The 12,855-nt window shown below is 41.5% G+C and overlaps 1 protein-coding gene across 1 annotated transcript in view; it reads right to left on the minus strand.

The window, feature by feature from the left end:
• The window catches only part of LOC106574054 (protein Jumonji), a 181,484-nt gene that overhangs the window by 64,898 nt on the left and 103,731 nt on the right, over positions 1-12,855 (minus strand). The window contains exons 6-9 of the mRNA XM_045719244.1: positions 10,761-10,966; positions 7,600-8,887; positions 1,019-1,155; positions 236-637 (exon numbers count right to left, since the gene is read on the minus strand). Of these exons, the coding sequence (XP_045575200.1) occupies positions 236-637; positions 1,019-1,155; positions 7,600-8,887; positions 10,761-10,966 (2,033 nt within the window). The remainder of the gene's footprint in view (positions 1-235; positions 638-1,018; positions 1,156-7,599; positions 8,888-10,760; positions 10,967-12,855) is intronic.

Here is a 12,855-nt window from a genome sequence, read left to right on the forward strand (position 1 = left end):
GCATTGTATTCAATCTGCCCACTCACAGCTACCACAGAGCTCATTAACCAATAGACTTAACCAATAATATTTACACAAGCATTGTGCATTTTGTAGTGCCTCCACTATGCTTGGGTAATTATTTGTGTCCAGAAAAACTGTCCGTTGTATCACATTTGTTGTGCCAAATGTGTTGTACATCAGTTGTTCAACCTGAGTGTGTACAGGGCCAGAGAAAGGGGATAACATGACCTACCCTGTATATACACTTGTGCTGGTCACTAAGAAACTCTTTCTCCTCCTCTGCTCCTCCTCTTCCTCCTTTCTTCTCCTGAGAGAACAGTCTCCTCCTGCTGGACCTCAGCCACATGTCCTTCTCCTGTTTCTTCCCCTCTTTCGCTCCTTCCTCCAGGTTCCTGGGCAGGCCGTTCCTCCGGATCACCCCGTTTACCAGGCCATTCTTGGGCTCACAGCGGGGCAGCTGGAGCAGGCTCTGTTGGGAGTCATCTGAGTGGCCCTCCAGGGGCCCTTTCTTCTTCTCCAGCCTCCCCTTCTCCTCCAGCACCTCCCTCTCCAGGCGGATGCGCTCAGCGGGGTCCAGGGAGTCGTAGGACAGTAGGTACTGACAATAGGCCTCCTGCAGCTTGGCCAGACGATCCTGTGGTCGGGTGGTAGGATATTATTACGTTGCAGTTGACAGTTGACAGAGAGGGCAGTGTTAACATCAAATGTCAAAGTGCTGTACTTAGCTATGCAGCTAGCTGGGCTGGCTGTTGGTTTTCATCAGAAGTCAATCTCAAATAAAAAAGTAGGATGAAAACAAAATGACCCACTTCAGTGTAGATGAAACACTACAAGACACAGATGCTGGAAGGAATTGTTTGTTACAGAACAGCATCATGGTCAACACAAGAGGCTGAATACCAAATGGCCCCCTATTCCCTATATAGTAGGCCAGAGCCTTATGGGCCCTGGTCAAAAGCAGTCTACTGTATAGAGAATATGGTGCCATTTATGCAGCCTTGAAGCAGTACAGTACCTGTGCAGTCTTGGGGATACGGAGCTGGTCGGCTAGCTTATTCCATTTCTTCATGTCGCTGACCTGCTGCATGCCGCCCATGTCGTTGATGAGCTGAAAGAACCGGGCCAGGTCCAACTCACATCCTCCTGGCAGGGAGGGAGGGAGGGAGAGGGAGGATATGGAGGAAGAGGCGGGAGTAAAGGAGAGAGAGGGAGGATATGGAGGAAGAGGAGGGAGTGAAGGAGGGTGAGAGGGAGGGAGTGAAGGAGGGAGAGAGGGAGGGAGGTTAGGGAGGGAGTGAAAGAGGGTGAGAGGGAGGATAAGGAGGAAGAGGAGGGAGTGAAGGAGAGAGAAAGGGAGGGAGGATAGGGAGGGAGTGAAAAGGGAGAGAGGGAGGGAGTGAAGGAGGGAGAGAGGGAGGGAGGATAGGGAGGGAAGGAGAGAGGGAGGGAGTGAAGAAGGGTGAGAGGGAGGGAGGTTAGGGAGGGAGTGAAGGAGGGAGCGAGGGAGGATAAGGAGGAAGAGAAGGGAGTGAAGGAGGATGAGACAGAACACAGAACAAGGAGGTTAAAACAACGTTCTTTAATCCTGGTTCTGTGAAACCACATGGCTTAATAATGATTGGTTGATTTGTTGTATTAGTACCGGGCTGTTAGTGCTGGGCTGGAACAAAAGCATGCACACCCTGTGGGCGCCCATGACCAAGATAGAAGAACATGGGTTAAAATGGATGTACTGTATGCATCTGGGAGAATATAGAGAGGACCAACGGGGCTGATAAACATGGATTCTGAAAAAGCAGCAACGTTCACTACATTTACAATAAGCTTTCAAACGAGTTACAGCCAAATGTTCTAGATGAGAGGCTGTGGATGTTTGATGAATGAATGACTTGGCTCTGTTAGCCAGGACAGCCTGGTTTAGACAGCCATGATCCTGTCTGATGTTGAGGCCCACTCTGACAGAGCGGAGGCCTGTAGGTATTGGAGCCTGAGAGCGAGAATTGCTGTGTCCCAAATGGCACCCTATTCCCTATATAACTCCTTTGGGCCCTGGTCAAAAGTAGTGCACTACATAGGGAATAGTGTGCCATTTGAGACACAGACAGAGTGTAATATCTCTGCTCCTTCGTTCCTCTACTCTCCCTCACCATGGGTGTCTGCTGCCTGTAAAATCCCCTTACAGACGTTCCCCATTTGTCACACTCACTCACTCACTCACTCACTCACTCACTCACTCACGCTGCTACTGGTCTGGGGGTTGTCAGTGTGTGTGTGTGTGTATGTGACTGTGTGTGAGCTACACTAGCCGTGTGTGTGTGTGTGTGTGTGTGTGTGTGTGTGTGTGTGTGTGTGTGTGTGTGTGTGTGTGTGTCAGGGATCCTGACAACCCCCATCTCTCCCAGTGTAATCTCATCAAAGCTGCCACCTGGCAGAGGAACTGTAATCCTTCCTCACTAGGTAAGGTCAGAGTCAAGGTCTCACTTACAAACACACTAAGAGCAATCAGCAGCAGCCAATGGGCAGGATGGTCAGGATGAGAGGTGGTTCAGAGGTCAGGATGAGAGGTGGTTCAGAGGTCAGGATGAGAGGTGGTTCAGAGGTCAGGATGAGAGGGGTTCAGAGGTCAGGATGAGAGATGGGTCAGAGGTCAGGATGAGAGGGGGCTCAGAGGTCAGGATGAGAGGTGGTCAGGATGAGAGGTGGGTCAGAGGTCAGGATGAGAGATGGGTCAGAGGTCAGGATGAAGTCAGGATGAGAGATGGGTCAGAGGTCAGGATGAGAGATGGGTCAGAGGTCAGGATGAGAGACGGGTCAGAGGTCAGGATGAAGGGGGGTCAGAGGTCAGGATGAGGGGGGGTCAGAGGTAATTTGGGAGAAGCCTTTTAACTATACAGTTCCCTCAGAAGGAAACCTCTAGCAGCACACTGAATTAACAAGAGGAAACTTCAAACTGGAAATCTTGATAGATAGCCACTCTATGTAGAGTTGACATATGTGATAGAATAAGATGAAACTGTATTAGAATAACATGAAACTGTACTAGAATAAGGTGAAACTGTATTAGAATAACATGAAACTGTACTAGAATAAGACGAAACTGTATTAGAATAACATGAAACTGTACTAGAATAACATGAAACTGTATTAGAATAACATGAAACTGTACTAGAATAAGATGAAACTGTACTAGAATAACATGAAACTGTATTAGAATAACATGAAACTGTACTAGAATATCATGAAACTGTACTAGAATAAGATGAAACTGTACTAGAATAACATGAAACTGTACTAGAATAACATGAAACTGTACTCGAATAACATGAAACTGTACTCGAACAACATGAAACTGAACTAGAATAAGATGAAACTGTACTAGAATAAGATGAAACTGTACTAGACTATCATGAAACTGTACTAAAATAACATGAAACTGTACTAGAATATCATGAAACTGTACTAGAATAACATGAAACTGTATTAGAATAAGATGAAACTGTACTAGAATAACATGAAACTGTACTAGAATAACATGAAACTGTACTAGAATAACATGAAACTGTACTAGAATATCATGAAACTGTACTAGAATAACATGAAACTGTACTAGAATAAGACGAAACTGTATTAGAATAACATGAAACTGTACTAGAATAACATGAAACTGTATTAGAATAACATGAAACTGTACTAGAATAAGATGAAACTGTACTAGAATAACATGAAACTGTATTAGAATAACATGAAACTGTACTAGAATATCATGAAACTGTACTAGAATAAGATGAAACTGTACTAGAATAACATGAAACTGTACTAGAATAACATGAAACTGTACTCGAATAACATGAAACTGTACTCGAACAACATGAAACTGAACTAGAATAAGATGAAACTGTACTAGAATAAGATGAAACTGTACTAGACTATCATGAAACTGTACTAAAATAACATGAAACTGTACTAGAATATCATGAAACTGTACTAGAATAACATGAAACTGTATTAGAATAAGATGAAACTGTACTAGAATAACATGAAACTGTACTAGAATAACATGAAACTGTACTAGAATAACATGAAACTGTACTAGAATATCATGAAACTGTACTAGAATAACATGAAACTGTACTAGAATAACATGAAACTGTACTAGAATAACATGAAACTGTACTAGAATAACATGAAACTGTATTAGAATAAGATGAAACTGTACTAGAATAACATGAAACTGTACTAGAATAAGATGAAACTGTATTAGAATAAGATGAAACTGTACTAGAATAACATGAAACTGTACTAGAATATCATGAAACTGTACTAGAATAACATGAAACTGTACTAGAATAACATGAAACTGTACTAGAATAACATGAAACTGTACTAGAATAACATGAAACTGTACTAGAATAACATGAAACTGTACTAGAATATCATGAAACTGTACTAGAATATCATGAGACTGTATTAGAATAAGATGAACCTGTACTAGAATAAGATGAACCTGTACTAGAATATCATGAAACTATACTAGAATATCATGAAACTGTACTAGAATAAGATGAAACTGTACTAGAAATAGATGAAAATGTACTAGAATAAGATTAAACTGTATTAGAATAACACGAAACTGTACTAGAATAACATGAAACTGTACTAGAATATCATGAAACTGTACTAGAATAACATGAAACTGTATTAGAATAAGATGAAACTGTACTAGTATAAGATGAAACTGTACTAGAATAAGATGAAACTGTACTCGAACAACATGAAACTGAACTAGAATAAGATGAAACTGTACTAGAATATCATGAAACTGTATTAGAATAACATGAAACTGTACTAGAATATCATGAAACTGTACTAGAATAACATGAAACTGTATTAGAATAACATGAAACTGTACTAGAATAACATGAAACTGTACTAGAATAACATGAAACTGTACTCGAACAACATGAAACTTTACTAGAATAAGATGAAACTGTACTAGAATAAGATGAAACTGTACTAGAATATCATGAAACTGTACTAGAATAACATGAAACTGTACTAGAATAACATGAAACTGTAATAGAATAACATGAAACTGTACTAGAATAACATGAAACTGTACTAGAATGACATGAAACTGTATTAGAATAAGATGAAACTGTACTAGAATAACATGAAACTGTATTAGAATAACATGAAACTGTACTAGAATATCATGAAACTGTACTAGAATAAGATGAAACTGTACTAGAATAACATGAAACTGTACTAGAATAACATGAAACTGTACTCGAATAACATGAAACTGTACTCGAACAACATGAAACTGAACTAGAATAAGATGAAACTGTACTAGAATAAGATGAAACTGTACTAGACTATCATGAAACTGTACTAAAATAACATGAAACTGTACTAGAATATCATGAAACTGTACTAGAATAACATGAAACTGTATTAGAATAAGATGAAACTGTACTAGAATAACATGAAACTGTACTAGAATAACATGAAACTGTACTAGAATAACATGAAACTGTACTAGAATATCATGAAACTGTACTAGAATAACATGAAACTGTACTAGAATAACATGAAACTGTACTAGAATAACATGAAACTGTACTAGAATAACATGAAACTGTATTAGAATAAGATGAAACTGTACTAGAATAACATGAAACTGTACTAGAATAAGATGAAACTGTATTAGAATAAGATGAAACTGTACTAGAATAACATGAAACTGTACTAGAATATCATGAAACTGTACTAGAATAACATGAAACTGTACTAGAATAACATGAAACTGTACTAGAATAACATGAAACTGTACTAGAATAACATGAAACTGTACTAGAATAACATGAAACTGTACTAGAATAACATGAAACTGTACTAGAATATCATGAAACTGTACTAGAATATCATGAGACTGTATTAGAATAAGATGAACCTGTACTAGAATAAGATGAACCTGTACTAGAATATCATGAAACTATACTAGAATATCATGAAACTGTACTAGAATAAGATGAAACTGTACTAGAAATAGATGAAAATGTACTAGAATAAGATGAAACTGTATTAGAATAACACGAAACTGTACTAGAATAACATGAAACTGTACTAGAATAACATGAAACTGTACTAGAATATCATGAAACTGTACTAGAATAACATGAAACTGTATTAGAATAAGATGAAACTGTACTAGTATAAGATGAAACTGTACTAGAATAAGATGAAACTGTACTCGAACAACATGAAACTGAACTAGAATAAGATGAAACTGTACTAGAATATCATGAAACTGTACTAGAATAACATGAAACTGTACTAGAATATCATGAAACTGTACTAGAATAACATGAAACTGTATTAGAATAAGATGAAACTGTACTAGAATAACATGAAACTGTACTAGAATAACATGAAACTGTACTCGAACAACATGAAACTTTACTAGAATAAGATGAAACTGTACTAGAATAAGATGAAACTGTACTAGAATATCATGAAACTGTACTAGAATAACATGAAACTGTACTAGAATAACATGAAACTGTAATAGAATAACATGAAACTGTACTAGAATAACATGAAACTGTACTAGAATAACATGAAACTGTATTAGAATAAGATGAAACTGTACTAGAATAACATGAAACTGTACTAGAATATCATGAAACTGTACTAGAATAACATGAAACTGTACTAGAATAACATGAAACTGTATTAGAATAAGATGAAACTACTAGAATAACATGAAACTGTACTAGAATAACATGAAACTGTATTAGAATATCATGAAACTGTACTAGAATATCATGAAACTGTATTAGAATATCATGAAACTGTACTAGAATAACATGAAACTGTACTAGAATAACATGAAACTGTACTAGAATAACATGAAACTGTACTAGAATATCATGAAACTGTACTAGAATATCATGAGACTGTACTAGAATAAGATGAACCTGTACTAGAATATCATGAAACTATACTAGAATATCATGAAACTATACTAGAATATCATGAAACTGTACTAGAATAACATGAAACTGTACTAGAAATAGATGATAATGTACTAGAATATCATGAAACTGTATTAGAATAAGATAAAACTGTACTAGAATAACATGAAACTGTACTAGAATAACATGAAACTGTACTAGAATATCATGAAACTGTACTAGAATAACATGAAACTGTACAAGAATATAATGCAACTGTACTAGAATAACATGACACTACTAGAATATCATGAAACTGTACTAGAATAAGATGAAACTGTACTAGAATAACATGAAACTGTACTAGAGTAACATGAAACTGTACTAGAATAACATGAAACTGTACTAGAATAACATGATGTGGTGGAACTATTTGTAGCTCCCTTAAATGTCTTTGACATTAAACCTTAGTGACAGTCAGTCCCAAATGGAACCCTTTTCCCTATTTAGTGCATTACTTTTGACCAGGGTCCATAGGGCCCCCATAGGGCTCTGGTCAAATGTAGTGTACTATGTAGCAAATAGGGTACCATTTGAGACGCACCCTAAGTATCAGTCCTACAGAAATGTACCTATGAGCGGGGGTCCTCCATGGAGATGCCCTGGGCCTGGAGGTGTTTCCTGATGCAGGCCAGCCGGAGTACATTGGGCCCCCAGCGCCGACCCAGCTTATGGATGTGCTGCACCTGGGTCACAAACCTCATGTCCTCTTTCAGCTTGCACTCTGGCCTCCAGTCCTGAGGGGGCGCCACCCTGCACAGCCCATAGCTCTCTGCCTGCCCCCGCACCGCTTCCACATACACCAGGGGGTCGTGGAACTCCTCCAGGCTAGGTCTGAACACTGGCACCTCGGTTAGGGACAGGGGCGGGGGTGGTGCTGCACCTCTCTTCTCCCCACTCTCCCGCTCTCCCCACTCTTCCCGATCTCCCCGCTGCCTCTCTGCTGCTTTAGGCTCTGCTGCTGGTTTAGCTGGGCTGCTGGTGCCTGGTTTCACCTTGGCTGCTGAGGTAGAGGAAGTGGAGGTGGAAGTGCCCTTGGAAGTGACATGGGAAGTGTTCTTGGAAGTGCCCTGGAAAGTTTTCTTAGTAGTAGTGTTCTTAGCTGGTGGTGTAGTGTTAGCAGTAGTAGTATTAGCAGTAGGGGGTATGGGCTGTGCTTGTCGGGTCAACATCAGCTTGCCAGCGGAGGCTCGTTTGGGTCTTTGCTCCGAGGAGGAAGGTCGGGATGACGTGACCTTACCAAGATGGCCGCCGGACACCGCCACAGCCTTCTCCTGGACATTGACCTTCCTGCTGCTTCGCGTCTCCGGGGCATTGACCTGCAGTCTAACCTTTTTGACCTCCGGCAAAGACTCCGGTGTCTCTGTTGGACACTCCTCAGCCGGGAGCCCCAGACGTCTCTTGGAGTGCCTGACGCCCTCACGCCCCTGCAGTACCTGCTTACCGCCACATCGGCGTGGGTGAAGCTGCCCGTTGACTCGTTGTAGGAAACATCTGCCGGCTGCCTTGTTGGATTGTACCTCCTGTTTGTTGGGAGTCTTTGCATCGCCGCTTGAGAGTTTTCCTGAGTTGGACTGTGGTGGGCGTGGGTGGCGGCGGGCACTGCCACTGGGAGAGCGCCGTTGGTTTTTCAGGGGTTGGCGAGCTTTGGAGGAGGCTCTTTTGTCCAGGGTGAGTTTGGCCTCTTTGAGAAGTCTGGCTTCTTTGAGAAGTCTGGCTTTGGTGTAGGGGATGTGGCCCCTGGGAAGCGCTGTGGCTGTGGACTTCACAGTTCTGGACGGCAGTGGTCGGGAGGCCGGGGGCTTTTTGGCACAGGAGTTGCGTACGGTAGCTGAAGATACCCGCGACAGCCTGTTCACTTTAGAAACCTGCAATAGACACAAGGATGATTATCAAAAATAAGTACATTTTGGAAATCTCACATCATCATTTATACCTAGCTCCATATAGTCCATCATCATTTATACCTAGCTCCATCATCATTTATACCTAGCTCCACATCATTTATACCTAGCGCCATCATCATTTATACCTAGCTCCATCATCATTTATACCTAGCTCCATCATCATTTATAAGTACCTAGCTCCACATCATTTATACCTAGCTCCATCATCATTTATACCTAGCTCCATCATATTTATACCTAGCTCCATCATCATTTATACCTAGCTCCATCATCATTTATACCTAGCTCCATCATTGTCCTCATCATTTATACCTAGCTCCATCATCATTTATACCTAGCTCCATCATCATTTATACCTAGCGCTCCGCATCATCATTTATACCTAGCTCCATCATCATTTATACCTAGCTCCATCATCATTTATACCTAGCTCCATCATTTATACCTAGCTCCATCATCATTTATACCTAGCTCCATCATCATTTATACCTAGCTCCATCATCATTTATACCTAGCTCCATCATCATTTATACCTAGCTCCATCATCATTTATACCTAGCTCCATCATTTATACCTAGGTCCAGCATGTCTTCTCCTTCTATATCTATAGCTGCTCGGTCCACGTTTTAAGCTGATCATATACAGTAGTGGAACATTACAGACTTCAGATCTCCTCTCTTACTGAGGTGTAGTTGATTAGTTCCAGACCAAGGTGGACAGGACACCAGACAATCTGTCACCTGTTGTATTGCCAAGGACAGGGAGAGGTTTCTGGCATCCCTCCTATACAACAGCAGATGCACAAAGGAGATCAGGACTGTGTCCCAAATGGCATCCTAATCCCTATATAGTTGCCTACTTTTGTCCAGAGCCCATAGGGCACCAATCAAAAGTAGTGCACTACATAGGGAATAGGGTGCCATTTGGATCAGAGACTGAATGAAGACCCAAATTGATATGTGTTTCAAATAGCACTCATGCTAAATATTCATAATGACGTATGTCTGCCAAGGTTATGTACATGAAGCCAGTAACTGTCAGTATTATTCCTCTACATAAAGGAGTCTGTGTGTCGGGGAGGGGCTGAGTGTTGCTGGGAAGAATGAGGGAACCATCCCACTCCGCCCACCAGAGGGCATCACTGCTCCCAGTTGCCATACAGAACAATGTGACTATGTCAGCAGTGTAGTGGTGGAGTTTCCACCATACTGCTTCCTTAAACCTTACAGATCAGATTTGTAAACGTTGAGGGGTTAGTTACGGCCGAGGGGAAGTCTGGTTTGAGAGAGAGAGAGAGAGAGAGAGAGAGAGAGAGAGAGAGAGAGAGAGAGAGAGAGAGAGAGAGAGAGAGAGAGAGAGAGAGAGAGAGAGAGAGAGAGAGAGAGAGAGAGAGAGAGAGAGAGAGAGAGAGAGAGAGAGAGAGAGAGAGAGAGAGAGAGAGAGAGAGAGAGAGAGAGAGAGAGAGAGAGAGAGAGAGAGAGAGAGAGAGAGAGAGAGAGAGAGAGAGAGAGAGAGAGAGAGAGAGAGAGAGAGAGAGAGAGGTCAGCATGTCTGTAGCCAACAGGAAGCTGTACCAGGAGGACAGGAAATGTAAACCCTCCAGCAGCGACAGAATACTGGGGCCAACACTAACAGACTGGCACGCTGGCATCAGACACACACTTAATCTGTCCCGAAAGGCACCCTATTCCCTATATAGTACACCACTTTTGTCCAGAGCCCTATAGGCCTTGGTCAAGGGTAGTACACTACATCGAGAATATTCAATAGAGTGCCATTTGGGATTCAGCCCAGGTACTCTCCATCCCAGCCCATCTGTGTCTCCCTGGTGTACCTGCTTTGGGTGCTCCTGGGTGGGCCTGCTGTGGCGAAGACTGTGGGTGGTGCTGGAGGTCCTGGCTGGGGGTCCTGTAGAGGTCCTGTGGTTCTCCCTCCGGGCCTCTCCCCTCTCAGCCCTCTCTCTGGCCTGGATAGCCTCTCTCCCTCTGGGCCTCAGGAAGAGCTCCTTCCCCCGTAAGGACCTGCAGTGGCCATTCAACACTGGAACACAGAATGAGAACGATGAAATGTATGGACTGTTTACACTGTTTTCAACATCAGTTTTACAACTTTTCTGTTTACTCTATCCTTACATTAACCTTGAACGTGTTGTGGCCAAAGCCACATCCACACTGAATGTGTGTGCAGCTATTATTAACAAACCATAAATACCACACTAAATGGACAAACAAAAGTAGGCTAGCTATTCAAACTATGCAGAAGCTTCTCAGATAAACCATATTTCACACTTGAATAATATACGGAAGACAATGCCTAAGCTGATAACTATGATAGCAGTGTCAGTCTATCTGTCATGTGTGTTAAGAGCTATCCTACTGGGCACAGACGTCAATTCAACGTCTAATCCACGTTGGTTCAACGTCATTTCATTGAATTGACGTGGAAACAACATTGATTCAACCAGTGTGTTCTCAGTGGGATGCAACTGTCAATCCGTTATGATATGTCTATATTTGTTTTATGTCTGTTACAGTTACAGGTACATTATTATTCCAAAGTAACTTGAAAAGACGGTACGTTGAAAAGACGGTGCTTTGAAAAGACGGTACCTTGAAAAGACGGTGCTTTGAAAAGACGGTGCATTGAAAAGACGGTACGTTGAAAAGACGGTACGTTGAAAAGACGGTACGTTGAAAAGACGGTGCTTTGAAAAGACGGTGCTTTGAAAAGACGGTACGTTGAAAAGACGGTGCTTTGAAAAGACGGTACGTTGAAAAGACGGTACGTTGAAAAGACGGTGCTTTGAAAAGACGGTACGTTGAAAAGACGGTGCTTTGAAAAGACGGTGCGTTGAAAAGACGGTGCGTTGAAAAGACGGTGCTTTGAAAAGACGGTGTGTTGAAAAGACGGTGCTTTGAAAAGACGGTACGTTGAAAAGACGGTACGTTGAAAAGACGGTGCTTTGAAAAGACGGTGCGTTGAAAAGACGGTACGTTGAAAAGACGGTGCTTTGAAAAGACGGTACGTTGAAAAGACGGTACGTTGAAAAGACGGTACGTTGAAAAGACGGTGCTTTGAAAAGACGGTGCGTTGAAAAGACGGTGCTTTGAAAAGACGGTGCGTTGAAAAGACGGTGCTTTGAAAAGATGGTGCGTTGAAAAGACGGTACGTTGAAAGTACGTTGAAAAGACGGTACGTTGAAAAGACGGTGCGTTGAAAAGACGGTACGTTGAAAAGACGGTGCGTTGAAAAGACGGTGCGTTGAAAAGACGGTACGTTGAAAGTACGTTGAAAAGACGGTACGTTGAAAAGACGGTGCTTTGAAAAGACGGTGCTTTGAAAAGACGGTACGTTGAAAAGACGGTACGTTGAAAAGACGGTGCTTTGAAAAGACAGTACGTTGAAAAGACGGCAGCGTTGAAAAGACGTGCACGTTGAAAAGACGGTGCTTTGAAAAGACGGTACGTTGAAAAGACGGTGCTTTGAAAAGACGGTACGTTGAAAAGACGGTGCGTTGAAAAGACGGTACGTTGAAAAGACGGTACGTTGAAAAGACGGTGCTTTGAAAAGACGGTACGTTGAAAAGACGGTGCTTAATCAAATCAGTTAAAAAGCTTTCAGTGACTCACTGTGGTGCTCCCAGAAGTGTCATTCTAACAAACACCTATTTGAACAGTGACAAATACCATTTCTTTATGACGCTTTAATTTCAACGGCACTCAATATCTCTTTGAAACTAGGAACAAAATACATCTAGTACCACCCAAGGTTATATTAAAATCTAAAATCCATCCATTCAAATATCCTGCAGCTTTCAAACTCCAAGTAGTGTTATGATAGGCCTACTGAAAAGAAAGTGTCCAATGTTGGAAAGTAAGATTATAGTGAAACAGAGAAATAGTGTTTGTTGGGTCAGTTAATCAGTGAAA

This window comes from Salmo salar, chromosome ssa05, assembly GCF_905237065.1.
Source record: "Salmo salar chromosome ssa05, Ssal_v3.1, whole genome shotgun sequence".
NCBI classification, from domain to species: Eukaryota; Metazoa; Chordata; class Actinopteri; order Salmoniformes; family Salmonidae; genus Salmo; species Salmo salar.